At 43.5% G+C, this 20817-nt stretch overlaps 2 protein-coding genes across 2 annotated transcripts; both read right to left on the bottom strand.

Annotated features, from left to right (window-relative positions):
- Positions 1-1600: 1600 nt before the first annotated feature.
- On the bottom strand, positions 1601-7294 carry LOC147884157 (pentatricopeptide repeat-containing protein At1g08070, chloroplastic-like). Its single transcript, XM_087398427.1, has 4 exons — positions 7000-7294; positions 6838-6905; positions 6539-6735; positions 1601-6332 (listed from the first exon to the last, which is right to left on the bottom strand). The coding sequence occupies exons 1-4, from the start codon at positions 7166-7168 to the stop codon at positions 3224-3226; spliced, it is 3543 nt and encodes a 1180-aa protein (XP_087254553.1). The 5' UTR covers positions 7169-7294; the 3' UTR covers positions 1601-3223.
- A 9681-nt stretch (positions 7295-16975) lies between these two features.
- Positions 16976-18139, bottom strand: LOC147884156 (borneol dehydrogenase, mitochondrial-like). Its single transcript, XM_087398156.1, has 2 exons — positions 18072-18139; positions 16976-17801 (listed from the first exon to the last, which is right to left on the bottom strand). Exons 1-2 carry the CDS (start codon positions 18137-18139, stop codon positions 16976-16978), a joined length of 894 nt encoding a protein of 297 aa, XP_087254282.1.
- Between the last annotated feature and the right edge of the window lie 2678 nt (positions 18140-20817).

Here is a 20817-nt window from a genome sequence, read left to right as displayed (position 1 = left end):
CATTAGATCTTTGTTCTGATCAAGGGTGGATATTTAATCCCTCTTTGATGGTATTCCTTAGATCTACCCCTTGATCTAATGGGTGGGAGTGCTCTACCTCAAATTTAAATGTATCCTTTGATTGGAGTTAGATCAAGGGCTAGGAGTGAAGATCATGTGTGCAAACTTTGGGTCAGAGGTCTCCATGCCCTTAAATGTTGTTGTCAACTTCAACATGGCATTGCCCCACATCTCAAAGCACTGTCATTGGTACACCTCAAATTGCTCTCTTAACCCTTAAAATTAGGAAACACTAATTCGAAGCCCTTTTGAGAACCCATTTCTCCCCTAATGAGGATAAAGCTAGGGGTCCACTGTAGTATCCAATTGATTGTAGTATCTTTTGATTTTTAGCAAGACAAGTCCGAAATGTAAATTTTATCGAGATAAGTACTACTACAAGGATGTTGTGCATATTGTACAGACGATATAAATACATCATCATAGATAAAAAGTGGGCCAATTACCTATTTTCTTTGTGAAAATGATGACAACATAAGCATCAGTAAGATTACTCGAACAATGATGACATGGGAAAATGATGACAACATAAGCATCAGTAAGATTACTCGAACAATGATGACACGTTCTTCCCATGCTAATACCAATGCTTATTCTAATGTTACATTTTTAAAGCTTATACCAACAAATGACCACTTCTAGGAAAAATTTCAAGTGCAATACCATTAAAAGTAGCATCAAAATTGCCTATTTTCTTGTAGTGAGGTCTATGGATAAAAAAGTCTGCATACAGCATCTATAAAGATGTGTGGAGCAAGGAAAATAGCATTTAGTGTGTAAAGTTGAATTACAATAAGCACAAAGGTCTTAGCAGCTCTTGCATTCATGATCTTATAAACATTGGTTTTCAAAGATCAGCAGTCAGCAGTCGATCATATTTTTCCTTTAAAAAGCAACACAAGGACAATTTAACCAAGACTGGAAGCAGTTTAAAGTCAAAAGCAGGTTAAGAAATCCCTGAGATCAAAGGATTTGAACCATCTTATTTCAAACTAAACTGACCTTTCCAAAGACATAAATATTACGAATTATCTTATTTCAAACTGAATTGACCTTTCCAAAGACATAATATTACTAAGACAAATATTGTGATGGCACCTTGGTAAATGCTCCAATGGATCAGTCCACATTTATGGAACCTATGGATGAGCCTATAGATTCAATCAGTAACAGCAATTCGTGGAAAGCTTCGTTTACCTTTCTATTACCACGCTTGACACATCTTATGATGTGAGTGTATTTGCACAATGCACACCCCACCACCAATGCTCCTATTTGGTTGCATCGAAAAGGGTACTTAAATGGCTGGAGAAAAAGATTTTGGTCTTAAATCTGAGTGGATAAAGTCATTTGTGATGCAAATTTAGGGTTCAGTTATGCCTTAGATCTGAATGCAATAAGGTCAACCACTGGATATGCATTTTACCTTGTAAGATGAGCAGACAATGGGTTCTAAAGAAACACCCTAGCTTCACCAAAAGTTATACAAAAGCAATCCAACATTTGGATCAGAAAAATCCTTCTGAAATTTGAGATCATAGACCACAATGGTTTATTTTAACAACACTTCCGCTCAAAGAATCCGGTTCCAAATACAATGGCCAAACCTCCAACACGTAGGAGCATTTCATCAGGTAAAATGTTCAGGCTACAAAAATCAACCTGAGAAATGTGGATATCATCACCGAGTGGCTGATATTGGAAACTGATCGATTTGAAAACACAGAAAGGAAGTTGCCCTTAAGGAAGGGGAAGGCACGGGGATGTGCTTGGGGGATGATGAAGCACCTAAGTGCAACCACCTTCTCTCAAAAACCCTAACGGCTCTTGTACCTGGTTTGGGATCGAGCACTTAGCAATTGTTTGACATTGTGGCTAAGATCTGAGCCTGGCTTCATTGAGCTAGTTGAAAAGGAGCGACCAATCATCACAGCTTGAAAATCTTTGATAATAAATACAATCAAGTGTGTGAGCCCTCAGCTTGATTTCAGGAGGGCTGATGCATCAGTTGGCCAACCAACTAAAGGGCCTGCCAGTTACATGGCCAATGAATCCAGCTGTCTAGCCCCAGTTGCCAAGCGGACAGTTGCTCTGATCTTGTTTGCTCTCGCCAGCAATTGTAACATTCACCTTGATCGTTTCAAGTTAGCTCACCCACGTCCACGACAGTTGCCTTACTTTCACTAGAGTATCTCCCTCTTAGTAAATCCCTTTCACAAGCTTCTCCACTGTTCTTTTATGTTTTCTCCTCATTTGTCAATCTCAACCTGTTTGCCAATATGCAGTCTCCGTTTCTCTCTTCAATTTTCCTTCTTTCCTTCTGTTTTTCAAAATTTCCTGCTGTTGTCTTGCATCCAGTTTGGGACCTGGCACTTTGCATCATCCAGCTAAGATCTGAGCTTTGCTTGTATTGGGCTGTTATAACAAGGAGCTACCAGTCCTTGTACACACATTGAAAGTCCTTGGTCAAAGATACAATCAAGTATGTGGACTCTCAGCTTGCCTTTGGCAGATTTCAGCAATTCCTTGAAGTCAGTCAGATGACAGTTGTAGAAGCAAGTGGTGGCACCAAATTTTCAATAATTGATGATAAAAATAGTGAGCCACCTTCTCATGAAGATCGCTGAGCCTCCATCCAAGCTACCAGAAGATGTAACAGTTTGCCAACCAAATACAGAGCCAGCCAATCATATGGCCAACCAGTCATGCGACCAGCCAGTCAGCTATATAAGAGGGCAACCAGCTTGCATTCAGTTGCATAGTAGACAGTTGCTCTGTTCTGCTTTGCTCTTGGTTGATTCCTCTCGTCCAACTGCTAGCAAGTATTACATGCTCTTGATAATTTCGAATCAACTCGCTAGTCCATCATGCTGTCCTTCCCTGCACCGTCCCCTATGCGTAGTGCGTGTTCACACCTTTGACAAGATTTCAACTGTACTTTTCTCCTGTTTCTTTGAAGCTCCCAGTCTATTCACATGCACAATTATGTAACTTCCTCTCCATCATGCCTTCTCTCCCTTCTTTCTATTGATTGTCCCAAGTCAAACCTTAAATCAACCATTTCTACTATTATCTAGCCAAACTGTTCCTCAAACCCCAAATCACCAAGACACTCCTCAAATCCATCTTCGAATCTTGAAATTTTGATTTTATTGTGTCAGTGTTAATTTTTACAACAACATGTCCCATCGTTGAAGTGGTGAATACAATATGTATCTTTAATAATGATCTCACGCTTTTCAATCTTTGATATTATCTTAGTGACATTGTGGCAGTCAGCACAAACACGTAGATTCTTTGCTACACGGAGAGTAGCTCCTTTAGGGGTACAGAGAAGACCAAAAGCTATAGCCAATTTTTCACTGTGTCCACACAAAGCATTCTCCTTGTCCTCATCTGAGGATGAATCTTGCACTAAGTCCAAACGTGGGATGTACCCCTTTTCTCTCATTTGTATGCTTAAAGTCCTGAGCTTTGCATAAATGTCATCACTTTGTGGATGAGTTTTGTCTCCCACACCAAAATCATGCACCTGATTATCAATCTCAATGAAAGCCATTGCCGGCTTCTTCCACACATTCACATGTCTCCTCAGGTTTTCTACTTTTTCTGCATCCTCCTTCATGCCGGCATGCATATAGATGTTTGACATAAGTACATACCCACTAGAGCTCTCACCTTTCATAGTAACAACACGATCAAAGCATTGTCTTCCTAACTGAACATTCCCATGAGTCTTGCATGAAGCAAGCAATGATGTCCACCCTACAAAATTTGAGGGGGATGACAAAATTTCGAGTAATTCTTCTGCCTCCTTTAGGTAACCAGCCCGGCCAAGGAGTTCAACTATGGAATTATGGTGTTCAGGTGTAGGTAAGATGCCATGGTTTTGTGTCATTAACTTGAAGTGAAGGCATCCTTCGTTCAATAGCCCTGCATGATTGCAAGCAGAGAGAAGAGAGAGAAACGTCACTCCATTTGGTTTCAAGCCTCTTTGTTGCATGTCCTCGAAACATTTGAAGGCAAGCACATAATTAGTATGTTGTGCATAGCCTGCAATCAATGTACTCCATGTGACTTCATCTCGCTTTGGCAATCTGTTGAAAAGCAAGTGTGCATCCTCCATGTTCCCACACTTAGCATACATATCAATGAGGGTGCTGCCGATGAACAGATCAGACTCGCATCCACTTTCACAGATACGGTTGTGAATAGATTTTCCCTGTTCTAGTGCTGCTATGCTAGAACAACCTTGAAGGATGGAGACAAATGTAACTCGGTCTGGCCTTATGCCTTCCTGTTGCATTCGCTGAAAGAGCTTAAAAGCATCCTGAGCATGACCATGCTGGACGTGCCCAGCTGTTAACACATTCCATGTGACCACATCTCGCTTTGGCAATGTGTCAAACACCACACAAGCAGCCTTAAGGCTCCCACATTTCGCATACATGTCAACAAGAGTGTTCCCAACAACAAAATCTGACACAAGACCCCTTTCAATTATGTACGTGTGAACCTGCTTACCCTGCCCTAGGGCTCCTATTCTAGAACAAGTTTGCAGCATGTAAACAAATGTGAGCTTGTCAGGTTCCAAGCCATCCAGTTGCATTTGCTGGAACATTTCAAGAGTTTTGTCAGCATCCCCTAGGTGTACTCGCCCTGCGATTAATGCATTCCAAGTGAGCTGGTTCGGCCTGAGGCCCTCCTGTTGCATTTGCTGGACATATTGGATAGCCTCCCCAACACGTCCATATTGAGCACACCCAGCAATCAATGCATTCCATGTGACCACATCTCGCTTTGGCAATCTGTCACACAACATGCATGCATCCTTGAAGGACCCACATTTGGCATACATGTCAATAAGGGTGTTACCAACAACGATATCTGCCTCAAACCCCTTTTTTATGAGGTGGGAGTGGAGCTGCCTACCTTGCTCTAACGCTGTTGTGACAGAACATGCTGCAATGAGAGAAAGAAATGTAACCTTATCTGGCTCCATGCCTTCCTGTTGCATTTCTTGAAGCAGTTGGAAAGCCTCTTTACAAAGCCCATGGTGAGAATAGCCTGCAATCAATGCATTCCACAAGACCACATTTCGTCTCAACAATCTGTGAAACACAATGTGTGCGTCCTCAAGGTTGTCACATTTGGCATACACGTCTATAAGAGTGCTGCCAACAAGGACCTCTAACTCAACCCCACTCTCAATTATTTGGGACTGAACCTGCTGTAGGTCTTCTATGCTAGAGCATGCTTTCAGAAGGCATACGTATGTGATCTGATCTGGCAGCATGCCCTCCTGTTGCATTTCTTCAAAAAGCTGAAGAGCCTCCGGGGCGAGCCCATGCTGGGCATGCCCAGCAATCATTGCACTCCATGTTACTACATCTCGTTTTGGTAATCTGTTAAACAATGTGCATGCATAATCAAGGCTCCCACATTTAGCATACATGTCAATGAGGGTGTTTGCAACAAATATGTCCAACTCAATGCCACTTGCAACAATGTCGAATTGAATCAGCTTGCCATGTTCCAAGGCTGTTATGCTGGAACATGCTTTCAAAAGGCAAACAAATGTAAATTGGTTTGGCTCAGTGCCCTCTTGCAGCATTTGCTCATAAAGTTGGAAAGCCTCCTCTGCATGCCCATGCTCTGTATACCCTGCAATCAATGCACTCCATGTAACCACATCTCGTTTCGGCAAGCTGTTAAAAACAGTACACGCATCATCAAGGCTCCCACATTTTGTATACATGTCAACTAGAGTGTTGCCAACAAATAGATCCCAGTCCGAACCACTCCTGATGATGCATGCATGAATTTGTTTGCCCTGCTTTAAGGCTACCGTGCTGGAACATGCTTTCAGAACGGCAGCAAACACATGTCCATCAGGTTCGGCATTTGAATTTACCATTTCAAAATAAAATTGTATAGCTTGCTCATTCTGACCAAGCCTTGAATGTGCTGAAATAATTGCACTCCAAGAAAATGCATCTGGTTTGGACAGTCTTCTGAATACTCTGTTTGCTTCCCCCAAATTTCCAAAAGATGCAAACATTCGGATTAAGCAACTCCCTAAGAAAGCATTTGACTCGCATCCACTACTCACAATGAGGCAATGAAGTTGTCTTCCTGCTACCTGGTCCCTCTCTTTCATGCATCGTTGCAGAAGACAACAGAAACGTTTCACTGACGTGGAATTTCCTTGCTGGGCTATACCATCCAAGGCAAGAAGCGCCTCCTTTTGCCATCCCTCGCTAGTCAGTTCACTGAAAGCTCCAGCACACAAAAGAGCCAAAAATAACCGTCATTTCCTGCCACCCTGCATAATAAGAAAATTCGGAGCAATACAGGTACTTCAAACGCACATTAATAGCAGGGAAATCCGATATCCAGGATACAACTTTCTTCTACTTTGAACAATGGCAAAACGCAATGATATTCCAAGAAATACAATTCATGTGCAAAGAAGCACCTGCGGGACTCTCCAGTTCGAACTTCCCAATTATGAACATCCTTCGAATGCGGTAGTGTTACCGTATGGTCAGTCAGAAGTTCACTTTGCTTTAAAAGAGCCACTTCTGCTTTTATCCAAGAAGGGCTCCAGAAACCATCCGTCCACAAAAGCTCATTCGTGGTACGACGGCTAGAGTCAGGATGTTTTGAAATTCTCTGGGAATGCCAACGACCACCAATTTAAAACTAAGAAACGGGTAGACTAGAATAAACGGGACAGCTGATTTCAAAATTGAGAGGAAGTTTCTTGAAATTTACCTGGTTGGACCTATCGTACACCCATCCACCAAACGTCCTCCATACATCTTGCGTCGCTACGGTCTTATCTGCATATAGGGGGACGCAAAATATCATAATTTGGCCAGTGACGCGGACCCAAAAGCGCAGCAATGTGATATGATGTGAGAAAAGCATGGCGACCTTCATGTCGGACGTTCACGACGCCAAGCTGAAAGTGGGCGACGAAGCAAGAAGGCGTTTGTTGGATCCTGCGAGAGCCAACGAGGAGAGGGTGCCGTGGATGGATGAAGAAATCCTCCACGAATTGGGAACTTCCAGATGGGAGAATCCATGGATCTGCAAGGGACATTTGTGGAAATGGCAACACAAGAACAGAAAAGGTCTGAAGCTAGCTGTTTAAATAGCAAAACAAATGGAGGAGGAGGAGAAGCTAGCAACAACCCAAGAACAGGAATGGTCTCAAGAAAATGAACTTTGCGAGAAATGCTCTCTCTCTCTCTCTCTCTCACACACACACACACACACGTCAAGGCCCGAGGTCCACCATAATTCAATGTGGACCATCCGATCGAAAACGATTCCTATGCAGAAACCGCCTCCAACCGACACGTGTTAGTCACCCGTCGGAACTACCAACAATCAATGGCCTCCCTCAGGGCCTCGATGCTTGAGAAATTTCTGTGGTCGGCATTACTCGCCTGTTGGGAAGTGACCGCAACTCACGGCCTATCGTGCCCAGAGCTTGTGCCCAAATGTCATGATCACGACACGAGTGTTCCATGAATTGGCAGAAGCGCATTCGAGCACAACATTGATCACGGCGCTTCTGCACCAATCACGGTGTTTCATCATTTGGTTCTCCACTCGGACGTCCCCCCCAGTGTGAACATGCAGGGGCGCTGGCGGTAATCCTTCAATGAGAGCTTTGGTTGTTGTCGCTCGGTGTGAACTTAGCCTAAGGCTAGGTTTCCGAGCACCCGCCAAACCATCTTGTTCATACCAATCTAGTCACCACCGGAGGATTCCCAGAGCTGCATGCCCACGAGGAGTTCTGATTCATGGATTGAATAGAGAGTATGCTTGGGCAGGGAATGAACTTTGGAAGAAATGCCTTGTCTCTCCCTTGTAGGTCTTTTTGGCCTGCCCATATTGGCAAGGTCCAAGGGTGTTCACACATGCCGGATGATGTTTGGCAATGCGAGAAAGTGTGTGACACTCTAGGCGGACGGGTAGGTACAAAAACCAGGTACATGACAAATTGTTTGGATGAAAACAATATTTGATTTGGCAGATCTAGTCAATAAGACCAATTGCCAAGGATGGGCAGAGGTCTTGGATATTTGTGCTCATGGGCATTCCCCTTTTCAAGGATTCAATCTAGTTCACCCACGCGACAACCAAATTACCTAATGTTGGGTTCACACCACCCGCCCGGCATCTTCCCAAAAGGTTGCTTGGCTATCACCTCACCTTTTCACACCAATTTGCCTGTCATAACTGCGACATGGGATTGGATTCCCACATTTGCACGCTTGGGAGGAATTCTAATTCGTGATGGTGTACAAGAGTATGCCTGGTTGATGCTTCGGCGGGGGAATGTGCCGGATGATCCTCCCTACCGCGGGACACCTTTTCTATCAAGTCAGTGCGGGACAAGTCATTTGAGCAAATTTTGCATCCTTAGCCGTCGCTTTGTTTGAATCCTCCCTAAGAGTTTGGCTTGGTTTTTTCCCTTTCTATGGTAAACATGTAAGGTCTTAAAGGATATAGATAATGTCAGGCCAAGTGGAGTTTATTGGATGTAGTGTTAAGGTTTGATGAGGCCAAGTTGGATAGGGTAGGGGTTACCGTGGGATGAGGTGAGGTGTAGTGAACATAACGTTAGAGTGCGGAGAGGCCAACTGGGGGTTTAATATCGAGGGTACACATTAGAGTTTGGTGAGGTATTGTGGTTGGGCTAATTTGTTTGTGATTTTGAGGTAGACGTTAGGGTCTGATGAGGCAACATGGGGTTTTAGGGTAGGAGTTTAGAGGTCTTTTCTCTTTCTTTGTCTCTATGGCTCACTGCCAATTGTCTGGCATTGCGCTTCGTTGATCTGCTCCTAGTTGCAATTGCTTCATCTAATGCAGTTTGCTCTACTTTTGATTCAATCCAGCTTTGCTGTGGTATTCTTCTGCCAGGGTCATCCACTTCAATTGCTTTACTCTAATAATTAAAAAATGCCTTAGCTTGGAGCTTTTTGTGATACAATTAAGAGATGCATGTGCACAAATGTCCCTTCCTTCACGTCTTTTGGAACTCTCATGAAGAGTGGCAAATATTTCTTCTGATGCATTTCAAAGATTATAGGTTGAGGCTGATATTGATGTCTTGAAGATCACCGTCATGATCAGGAAATGCCCATACAAAATCCTGGGGCTGTATAGAGACAAAGGCATTTAGATCTACTAAATGTACATGCTCACACAACCCTAAAAATGGAACCCAAAAAGAACTAAAGTAATGAAAGAAAGGGTTTCGAGAAGTCCATATTTGGCAAAATAGATATTATTATAAATTTTAGAAAGTGTAAGCCATGGACTTGAAAAAGTTACTTATATTGAGTTTATGGTTTTTTAGTCCTTATTTGAAAAAGCAAGTATTTTTATATTATTTTAAATCTTGGACTTGAAAAGTTATTTAAGTTGACATGATTACCTTAGACTATAAAATCCAAAACCTAAACCCTAATCTCCCATTGTTTAATATTTCCCAAAACCTAATCTCCCTCTTGCCAACTCTGACAGCCTCTAGAATTGTAGCTTGTAGCCATAACATCTACAAACCCCAAAAAGTGAGTGGAATAATAAGATTCTTTTTAGATGGATTAGCATGCATTCTCATGCTAATCCAGTCCCACAGATTGGATTAGCATGGGGAGATATGTTAATCCCATCCTGAGGATCAAATTAGTATGTCGTGTCATGCTAATCTTATCCCATGGATTGGATTAGCATGAGGGGGCACATTGATATGATCCCCCAACATTCAATTAGCATGATGATGCATGTTAAATCCATCTCAAGGATTGGATTAGCATGCCTCCTCATTGAATACAATCCCTATGATCAGATTTGCCTAAGAATGCATGCTAGTCCAAACCCATAATATGATTAGCTTATATGCTCAAACAAATCCGATACTTAGGATCCGATTTCATCGATTAGGGATCCAATTTGATGTTCTTTGTGGATTTTCGATCCTGGGGATGAATTTCGATGTATCTTGGTAGATTTTTTGCTCATGATAATCATTTTTTATAAATTTTTTTTACAACTTGTATTTTTTAATGGTTTTAAAGCCATTTTTTAATTTCCTTTTATCATTTTTTTGAGGCAAAATATATTGCTTTTGCAGGATTTTACATGTTTTATGCTCTAAAAATTTGTTTTTGTGCCTTTAAGTGTCTATTTTGCAATGTGTTAACAAATTTTCTTAGTTTTAATCAATTGTTTCTTAGTCAATTGCTACTTTTTGATGTCTCCCTTTGTGCAACCAATTAGGTTGAAGGTCAAGAAGCCCATAGATGACATCAACCCTTTAGGAGGTCTTCTCCTAAACCAACTCCACAAAGTGACAAAGAAATGCAAGTCAAAAGCTTCTTCACCTGTAGCACAGAAGTAGTATTCTCTCTCTCGAGGCTAGCAATGAGGGCTCTTCAACATCAAGGCAGCTACACAAAAGAAGTTGCTGGTAGTAGAGCAATTTCGCTAAGAAGGCCCCCAACCCACTCATCAGGATAAGGACGCCAAGGATAAGATTTTTTTTGTCCAAGTTTAAGGGTGAATGTGTTTGTCTACCCATAAAGCTTACAGGGTAAAAAATAAGGGGGGAACAAGATTATGACAATGTAGGTCAATAATGGGCGAATCTTTCCCCATATAGAGTTATATATATTAGCCCTCCTACCACTTTTAGGGCGAATTTATCAAATTTGAGGCTCTAAAAATTAGCCCACCTTTATTTTTGGGCTAATTTATTAAATTTAAAGCTTTGAATATTAGCCCAACCAACTTGGGAAAGCCTATAAATTAGCCCTTGGGCTAAAATTCGCCCCTAAGTTTTTCCCTGATTAAAGGTTGTCCGGTCACTCCTTTGTTTGGCTATCTCTTTCTTATGTGGTGTTTACTTGCTTTGTTGTGCTTGTGGTGGCACTACAGTGGTAGCCTGACATCCGTGCATTGCGGGTCTTTGGGACTACCTTCGGGTTGGCTATGCCTTAGAGTTGGCGTTGTAAACATCATGATCTTTCACATGCTCAATACTCACGGGCCTTAGAAACCCCCAGAAGAAGCCGATAAAGCAATATCTATCTCCGGAGCTTCTTCTAATCGTGTGCCTTGCGGGCTAGCTGCATCATTGTTTGAAGTATGACAGTTGCACCCCACAATTACAACCAAAATGTTCGGGGGTGTAGGCTTCATAGCCCTAACATTAGTATCAACAAACCAATAGACACCTGTACCTAGGCAGGGCATAAGGCCGCCTATACATCCTATTAGTCCCATAACAATTCAACCTCCTCCAGCATCCTAGACAATGCTATCGGATGAGGTGATGCGTATCCTAGTGGATGCACTAAGAAGTGGGGCCTCTCTAGTACCGATATTTCTAGCATGGAACATGAACCCCTCTAGGAGTCGACATTTAGCTATCTCCAAGCTGATAATTAAATTCTTTAGAGAAGGAGATCCAGTCTCCCACATGGAGTGGTTTGAGCAAATATGCAAAGCATTTGGTGCTCCCAGAGATCTGGAAATGGTTAATGCCTTCAGCCTCATCCTGGATGGCAAGGCAGGCCAATGGTATAAGGCCTTCAACCGCCGTGATGAGAAAATCAACTGGGAGGTGTTGCAAAAAGCCTTCATCGTAGGGTTCGCTCCAAGTGGCCACAGGTGGAGCCCAATCAATCAGTTGTATGAGGTGAAATAGAATAAGAATGAGTCCCTTCGCGACTACATTGCCAAGATCAATCACATCAATTCCCGCAACGAACCACATGAGAGGATGAGTGACAATCAACTATTGCCACGCTTCCTCATTGGATTGGCTGATCCAAAATTGCATGACCATTTAATGGTCATGAACCCAACTTCTTTTAAACTTTGCAGCAAGGTATCCATCCACATAAGAAACAATATGATGGATAGGGATACCAAGGACAAAGCTAAAACCCCGTCAGAAGTATCACATCCGATAAGGTCTTCCAGTACGGAGCCTACCAAGGAAGAGAATAAGAGGCCTAAGGGTTTGGACATGGGAGAGTTGGCCTCTAATTTGCTGAATCATTTGGACCAGCAGTGGAGGGTAGGAACGTCCAAGGAACCACCAAGCAGCCCCCACCTATTCTCTAGAAGGGATAATGTTTGGTGCAGGGTATGCAATGGCAACCATCCCTCAAATGAGTGCCCTCGCCTTAGGGCAAGGCCAACACTCATTGTGCACATTGCGTTCGATGGGAAAACCACGAGACCTCCCAGTGTCGATTTTTGAAGGTCCTCTCCCAACCAGTCTACCAACCAAGGCCAATTGGCCTTAGTAGCCCCACCCAACTCGATGACTGCACAAGGAACCCCTCTTGCCAGTCAAGGACAATATAGGGCACAACATGCTCCATTACCGCCGCTTGTACGTGGCTCACAACCACCCCCACCTCGTATAACTCTGGTCAACCAAGTATTGGTGGAGGAATAACCTAGTGATTGGGAAGAGCCTGAGCATGCCTCGGTATATTAGACAGCCCCCATACCCCAGAGGGAAAGAGACATGAATTCCTTAGCACGGAGCCCCCCGATCCAATGTTATATATGTCAAGGGCCACACAGGGTAAGCAAATGCCCATACAAGGGAGCAACAAACCCTCACGTGTCATGCTTTAAATGCCAATGGCTGTACTTTTTAAACGATTGTCCTTACAGGGATCTCACCCCAATGGATCCTTCCGCAACTGGGCCCACGCCCTTGTGCACTAGATGCAGAGTCGAGCATATATTTAAGGATTGTCCCCTAAGGAGGCCAGCAACTCCGACCACTCTGTCCAAGAGCACTAGCACCAATTTGCTAAGCATAGATCAAGGTCAAGTACCAACAGTGCCCTTGAAGGTCATCATGAGGATGTAGGCAAAGGCCCTGGGCAAGGAGATGAAGAAGTAGGCTAGGAAGGGTAGGGCTTCCACGTCTCAACTTCTCGAGGCAAACCAATCCCACAGACCAAGCCCAAGAAGGTCACTAGGGTGGGCGAAGGGACAAATCAAATGCTCATCCAAGATGGTTTATACGAGGAGCTTGGCCACCTCCTTTGCATCCAAACGATCCCCTTCCCTGGATGATCCTAGTGTGCCCCCATATCCAGAGGTAAACAAACCAGTTTGGGCCCAAGGCCTCACCTTCACACTTGCTCATAAAGGAGCTTATCAATAGATGCTCAAAACTTGGTATGGGAGTGCCAAGATAAATTTGAGCATAGACTCAAGGTCAACAAAGGGTCAGATACCATCCACCCTGACTACCTAATAGCTCATAGGGTAGCAAAGGCACTTCGAGTGCCAGAAAGGGTGGAAGAAGAGGAACCACCCAGCTCCGATAACTCAGAGGGTCCTGACATGATGCAACAGATATTTCATGAGGACCAAGTGTTGCAAAACCTGTGAGAGGAAGAAGACCTAACCCTCTACATCTTTGAGGAGCCACTATCGATGGGAAGGGAACCCTCCCAGGAATCATGTGATATTGCTAGGTTAACAGCCTTCCTCTCTACAAAGGTTAAGATGTCGATTGCATCCTTGCTGCGAGGGAAGCCTACCCTCTGGAGAGACCTCTCAAACTGGATGAATGGGCAAATCTTGGCACAAGAGGCTACCAGCTCGAAAGAAAACCAACCGCAAGAAGAGGGCCAAAACCTACCTAAGGTTCCCATTAATAAATGAGGCCAATACTTCAAAGGTGATGACACCAATGCGATTATCCCCATAACCTACAGCATCGATATTTCTCTCAAACAGCTTCTTAAAAATTTATCAGAGTTGATATAAGCGTCAAAATTGTCTTGATAGAGCTTTTGGAAATTTACCAGAGTTGATATTAGTGTCGATATCATAGTTGAATTTACTGTCTAAAACAAATGGTTGATATCGACGGAATTATAGTCGAATTTTGATCAATATTTGCATTGTAAATCTCATTTATCAAATGCAACTCATATTTCTAACACTTTTGTTTGGACACACATGTTGGCGCTTTCCAAAATCTCCCTCTCATGTGAGCTTGCTAGGTTAGGGAGCTAATACTGATTGTTCATTGCAAGCCAAGGTAGCTTGGTTATGCAAAGGTTGCATCAATACAAGTTGATTCATTTACCTATTCCAAGAGTGTTGTCCACTCAGTGTATTGATAATTTCCTCACCATACGGTTTTTTCCCTTCAACAACCATCCCCAAACTTGGTGTGTTTAATGTTGGCATCTATTTCGCCACCCTAACCACACTGCACTAAGGATTGCAAGAGCAAGAATCTTCACTCAAGCATTGCATAGGGTTGGGTTAGTTCTGAGCACCGAGCATCTTATAGTTAGTGAGTCGAGGGTGAGCAAACCGGAGTGTCAACAGCCATGGAGGAGATAAATAGTGAGCAAGAAGGATACGTCTTTTAATAGACAACTACCAAACTAGAGGCCATCCTCTCATTGATAATGAGAAGTTAGGTCACCAAAGCTAAGCCATCCTCTCATTGATACTACCAAGTTAGGTCGCCATAGCTAGTCAATGTACAAACAATTTTGTCAAAAAAATATATTTAAAGACATCTACTTTGAAAATTTTAACCATAAAATAGTTTTAAATTCCATTCTAAATGGCTAAAAGGTAAGCAAAGCAAAGCCAGCTCTCAAAACAAAACAAAAGGTAAGCAAAGCCGGCTCTCAAAACAAAACAAAAGAACAGCAGAGGAGGAGATAATCTCCATCCCACAAAAAGAAACCAAAAAATGGGCATATGCATGGAGAAACAATCAGTCCACAGCCTATCCAGAATTTAAAAAAACCCTACAATGTATTGTAGAAGAAGCCTAATCATGCCCTCAACACCTTTAAATAAAGAACCTATCCATCTTTTTCCAACATGTGGATACGAGTGGAGGAAGACCTCCACTTTTGTAGCCAGGGCTAATTGAAAAAAGGTGAAAGAAGACACTTCTTGCCCTTCCCAAAGAGTACTGATGAGCAAGAGAAGCAACGAAAATAAAGAAAAGCATGCAAAATAGAGAGATCAGTTTCCCTTGAACCCAAAACAATACACCCCAATAGACCATCTTACCAATGTCTAGGTTTGGAGCTGAAGCAGGTCGGCCTTCTCAAAGAGAGACAATGACCAAGAGGACCATGAGCAATGTCTATTTGTATGAAGATGGAGCAAGTAGACCAATGCAAAAGACAGTGACCAAAAGGGCCAAGGGTTCATCCAGATGGGAAAGAGAAATAGGTCAACCAGCCCCCACAACAAATGGTAGCAGCAGGTACAAATTGGGAGGGGGGGGAGGAGGAGGCGAAGATGTAGCATTGAGCCTAATCTCAACACTGCACTCACTCAAGAGTGATAGGAGAGATGACGGGAGTGGTGTGACAAGAGGATAGAAATTATACAAGAGGTGGGAGAGTAAGAACTTTATCTGACCTCTACAATATGACAAAAAATCCAAGGGGTAATATGTAGTCGCAAGACATCCCAAGCAAAGTCAAATGAAAAAAAGAAAACAATCCTAGGTCCTCATGAACGAGTTTAGACTCTCTTGCTCCTTTGCAGAGGACCTAGCACATTCTCTCCCATTCACTCCTAATGGTGAAAATAACCCAAATAGAGGCCAATATAGTAGCTAAAGAAGATGGCTAGCTGCCTAAAACAAGTGCACATCTCAAACACGAGGTCCGCCATAGTGCGATGATGGATACCACCTCCCAAGCCAAACCAACCTGTCAAGAAGGCAAGGAATCTTGAGTTGGAATAGGAATTAAAAAATTCCTATGGATCCATGATGCAAAGCTCTGTGTAGAACCACATCTCAGGCAACGCTAAATGAAGGAAGCATGGTAAGTAGTCTGAGACCCATATAAAGCAAAGGCATCAGATCCTATGCCCCATATAGCAACTCCCAATATCATAAGACAAGACCTGGATGTGATATAAGAGGACAATCCCAAAGTTCGGCAGATTATAAGGACCCATACAATTGGATGTATCTGGCATGCCAAGAGCAAGTTAGTCTTCAAAAAATGCTACGGAGCAAGGGCATGGTATAAAGAACTAGAGAGTTTCACTGAGATTTTGCTTCAAAAGTCTAAGTGAGGAATTGTTGTGCTTTGTGGGTAGCAAAGTAGAAAGTTGTCTAATCCCTCTGTAATGGCCTCTTTGAGGCCGACTTTTCTTTTTATATAATATACAATATTTTATTCCGCAAAAAAACTATAATTTTGTTAATACTTTTGAGATTTTTGTTCTTTTGTAATAACAGGTTTTTAGTCTAGGTTCAGAAATGTCTCGCTATAACTAGAAATTTGGAGATCATTAGAAAATCTAGTGGTACCTTCCATCACCTCTGTTATTGTCAAAGGTTTCTCATGTTTTGGTATCTTTTTAATACCATCAATCTAATGGATTTCCTATTCTTCACAAGTCAAAATGGTGTTTAAGACACAAATTGGTGGTGAGGCCCAAGCAATCGAAAGGCATTCCCATAGGATTCTCTCTCACAAGTGGTTTCACTGCATTGTACCCAATGTTTACACAAGCTCAAAAGCAAGCTAAGGCATGATTCAAACATATGAATCCACATAGATGAGGCTAACGTATCGCAAAGAAACATAAGTGTTCTTATGAATAAGGGCTTGCAAAAAATTAGAGAATGTTTAAATGTTGATTGAAATAAAATGTATCTAGTTCAAGTGAATACCTTCTACATCTCTTTCTATGAATCCACTCTTTTGTAGTGTTGCCTTGATGTAGGAGAACATTAATCAAAGATACTCAATTGAGGCATGGGTAAAATACGAGGGAGTTTTGCAAAAAAAAGAAAAGAATTCATGAAGTACGGGTCTATGCAACTCTATGACTTGTTTCTGCTAAAAAATCACTCTCTCTTGTTTTTCTTAAGAAATGTGAAAGCATCGAATTCTTTTGTTACAGTAAGAGCACCATCCACTACCAAGTCATGGCCACTCATGTGGCCGCTAGATCTATCATCTGCAATGTATAGGGCTGCTTGGGCAATCATATCAACTGTTAGAGGAGGACCCTTGAAATGTAGGTGCTCATGGAGCTCTCGAGAGATGTCTGCAAGTGAGGATCCTTGAAAGCCTTGAGCTTGAAACTTGGTTAACCACTTGGGAATGGGAGTCGCTCCAGGTGAGATGCAATTCACACGGATACCTAAGGGGGCAAGCTCATAGGCGGCAGCTTTCGTAAGGGTGACTATGGTGCCCTTGGATGCCACATAGCAGATTGGTCCGATCCGTCCGAGGATCGTAGATGCACTGGCCATGTTGATGATGCATCCTCCATGACCGGAGGCATGCATGTGCTTGGCCGCCTCATGGAGGCCAGCGAGAGCACCGCCGACATTTGTAGTAGCCACTTTAGAGAAGTTGGACCAATTGGCGCAACCAGTGAGGATACCGCGGGGATCACCACCGATACCGGCATTGTTGAACATGATGTCGAGGCGGTTCCATCTGGAGAGGGCGGCGGCCACGGTGGCAGCCACATGGGCATCGTTGCTGACATCGCAAGGGCATGCCAGGGTGGACTCTTGGCCGAGCTCCTCACAGCAGGATGCTGTTCCAGGCTCGTCCACGTCAGCAAGAACCACCATAGCGCCCTCCTCCACAAACAGCTTGGCAGTGGCCTTGCCTATGCCTCCTGCAGCCCCCGTGATGATAGCCACCTTCCCCGCAAGCCTGCAGTAGCACCACCCACAATCGCAAAATCAGCAACGAGCATCCTTTCTCTCAACAAATTCAATGCTGGAGCTGCCAATGCGAGAACTTTGCGGCTTAAGGCGACGGATGGATGATTGAGATGGCGGAAATCTGCATCATGGGCAATTGTTGAACGCAAAAGTGGGCAAAAGAAGGCTTTTGCAGAGTCATCCTGAAGCAATCGCTTCAAGAATAGCCCTCTCTCGAATACAGTGAGGATTTTTTAGGTCTTTTCGAACGAGCCTTTACCTCTGACGGGGCGATGGTGAGCTCGAGATTTGCCTTGCAGGGCCGGCTGCACGCCAATGCGCTGCCATGGACCTGGAGATGAGCCTGAATTGCAACAAAGTAGCAAGATAAGCTTGCGATAATCTCGAAAGAGGTGGACATGGTTGTGCGTAAGGGCCTGCATTGTTGACGAACTGGGTTGAACAAAACTTGCGAAGGGATCGCTATTGTTGAAGATTGAGCTACTTGATGCTAAGCTTGCAATTTCAGGAAGGCGTGAAGCTTGGGATCTGTGTGTGTCGCTCAGTTCAGATCTTCTTCCTTGAGTGGGTGAAACTCTCTTGCACAGATCTTTCTGTTTCTAGCTATATCCAGATCGTCCTTCTTGCTGATGTACAAAGCTTGCAATGCAATTGCTACTCTTGAAGATTGAGCTATTTGATACTAAGCTTGCAATGAGGAGCGCATGAAGCTTGGGATCTCCATTTTTATCTCTTCCCTGTGTGGGTGTTAGGGATCAATCGATCTTTCTGTTTCTACCTCAAAACCAGATCATCCTTCTTGACTTGTCTTTCTCTAAAGATCAATCGATCTACCTCAAATCCTTCTTGCTTAGACCAATCTCAAATCCAGATCGGCCTTTTTACTTGTCTCTCTCTTAAGGTCAATCGATCTTCGTACTTCAAATCCTTCATGTTTGCCGGATATGGGCGGCTACATTTGCCGCCCTTAGCTGGAAATTTTAATATGGAAAACTCGCCAACTTCAAGGTGGTCAACTTTACTTTGATTGGTTGCTATGATGTGTAATAGTGTTTGTTGGATAAGATGTCTATTTTCTTCTTTGTAAATTTGTTAGCACTCCCTCTTAAAGGGGTGGGCTATAGCAACGATCTAGTTTTCCCTTGGAATTTGGGTTTTCAGACATTTGGCAGCCATGGAGCTCGTTCTCACGAGAGTAGTCATATGTGGTACCCATGCGAGCTTTCGTCTTTTCTGGATCGTAGGTTTATAAGTGGTATCGGCGCCTCATCTTTTCTTTTCTCTTTTCTCTTTTCTCCTTGCTGCTGCTCGTTTTTTGTTCACCCGTAAAATCAGAGTGTTTTTCTCGCATACAAGTTGCAAGTCTGTGACGTTGCCGTGCCAAAAAATATGCGATAGTGAGCTCCTTGTTGACGATAGGCAGGTGCTACTGTCTATAGCCTCGGCTCCAATCGTGGACATCGAGAAGTTAGACAGAAGTACAGCTTTTCCTAGTAGGGACAAAGCCATAATGTAGCTAGGCCCGAAGCCCCAACTATGAGATATTATTTTGTTTAGGAATCGTATAATAAGGTAATGAACTGGTCAAGTGAGCACATGAAGGTCAAAGGGCAAATCGAGGAGCACGGAGTGCAAGCCATAGAGGTTGGGGATCACTGAGTCGTTAACTGGGATGAATGATATAAAGACCATGGCGAGGAGGGGAAGAGCTGCTAGCAAGCTCCATATGGGTCCATTCTTCGTAGTGTACGGGATTCATAACACTTGGTTGGATGGGATGAAACTAGACGCCATAGCCGAGGGAGCTCAAAGATAATTCTTTAGGGGTGAGCAATAGAGCATCTCTCCACATCACATCCCAAATCCATGCCTAAGAACTTAATAGATGACAAATTTTGTAATTTGAGCAACACCCATAGAAAACAAGCTAGTACAGTCTCTTTAAAAAAGGGCAATGTTGTAGGCACCCGAGCCTCTTGTTTTTCTAAAAGATAGAAAAAAAGATTATTTTTTCTATTCATCCATTCATTAATTAGTTTTGATTGATGGAGGCTTAATTAACCTATGTTCATATGTGGCTTAATTTATTTATGCTTTCATTAAGCTATGTCTCTCCATGGCTTTAACTCATTTTATGCATAGACTATATCCAAGGGGGGCTTCCTCAAACATTCAAGAAAAGATTCCAACCCAAAACCTTCTTTTTCCCATGCGTGAGCCCTACCACTAAGCTATAAAATGTGATAATATATGCCCCTTCTTGAAGGAGACTAATCCCAAACTAGCCATGTGGCAAGGATTTGGAGGCTTAGGGAAGAATTCTAGAGGTTCGGGGGAGGAGGAGGGAGGTTCCGGGAGAGAGGAGGAGCTCTAGAGGTTTGGGGAGAGGAGGAGGGAGGTTGGAGCACCACATCGCACTACGAGAGGGCAGAGTGGCAGACTGGTCGTGGAGGACACATGTGCTAACCATGGGGGCACTGCGAGAGGCCAGAGATTAAATGCACTTGAGAAATGGTAGAAATGGGAGCCACAGCAACACGTGGCACAAACTCGCATCAACAGCGCAATAAGAGGCTTGTGGCACGGGGCAAGGCGGGGGCTCACACGAAGCACCAACACGTCACGTGGTGAAGAGAAGGGACTATGACAAAGGACTCGGGAGCAGACTACGAGCTACAGCAGGCACGAGCATGACATGTGGCACATGTGGTGCAGTCGGTGACATGACGTGAGTAGTGCCAACAACTAGGGAGTAAATGCACTAGGGGATGTGGTAGCCTGACACATGGCCAGATAGCTTGCCACTAGGCCACAGATGCTTACATGGCCCGACCCACATGGCATGGCACCGTGGACAAAGACGAGTGCGTCGGGGAGTGCACTGGTAGAGTTGCTGATAGTGCGCCGGCGGCCACAGAGTGCACACTGGTGATCGGATTGCATGTTGTCAAGGACTACGAGCTACCAGGAGTGTGTCGATGGGGAGAGTAATGTAATATAATATA

This window comes from Dipteris shenzhenensis, chromosome 27 (assembly GCF_047967505.1).
Source record: "Dipteris shenzhenensis isolate YYH24624 ecotype China chromosome 27, Dip_SZ_1.0, whole genome shotgun sequence".
NCBI classification, from domain to species: Eukaryota; Viridiplantae; Streptophyta; class Polypodiopsida; order Gleicheniales; family Dipteridaceae; genus Dipteris; species Dipteris shenzhenensis.
Note: the sequence above shows the minus strand (reverse complement) of the source record. Positions and strands in the feature narration are given on the sequence as shown.

Coding starts and splice junctions, on each gene's coding strand:
- LOC147884157 (XM_087398427.1), bottom strand. CDS start 7,168: ATGTCCCTTGCAGATCCATGGATTCTCCCATCTGGAAGTTCCCAATTC. Junction 6,906..6,999: donor CGTGAACGTCCGACATGAAG/GTCGCCATGCTT, acceptor CCCTATATGCAG/ATAAGACCGTAGCGACGCAA. Junction 6,333..6,538: donor CGAACTGGAGAGTCCCGCAG/GTGCTTCTTTGC, acceptor TGGAGCTTTCAG/TGAACTGACTAGCGAGGGAT.
- LOC147884156 (XM_087398156.1), bottom strand. CDS start 18,139: ATGGCAGCGCATTGGCGTGCAGCCGGCCCTGCAAGGCAAATCTCGAGC. Junction 17,802..18,071: donor TCACCATCGCCCCGTCAGAG/GTAAAGGCTCGT, acceptor GTGCTACTGCAG/GCTTGCGGGGAAGGTGGCTA.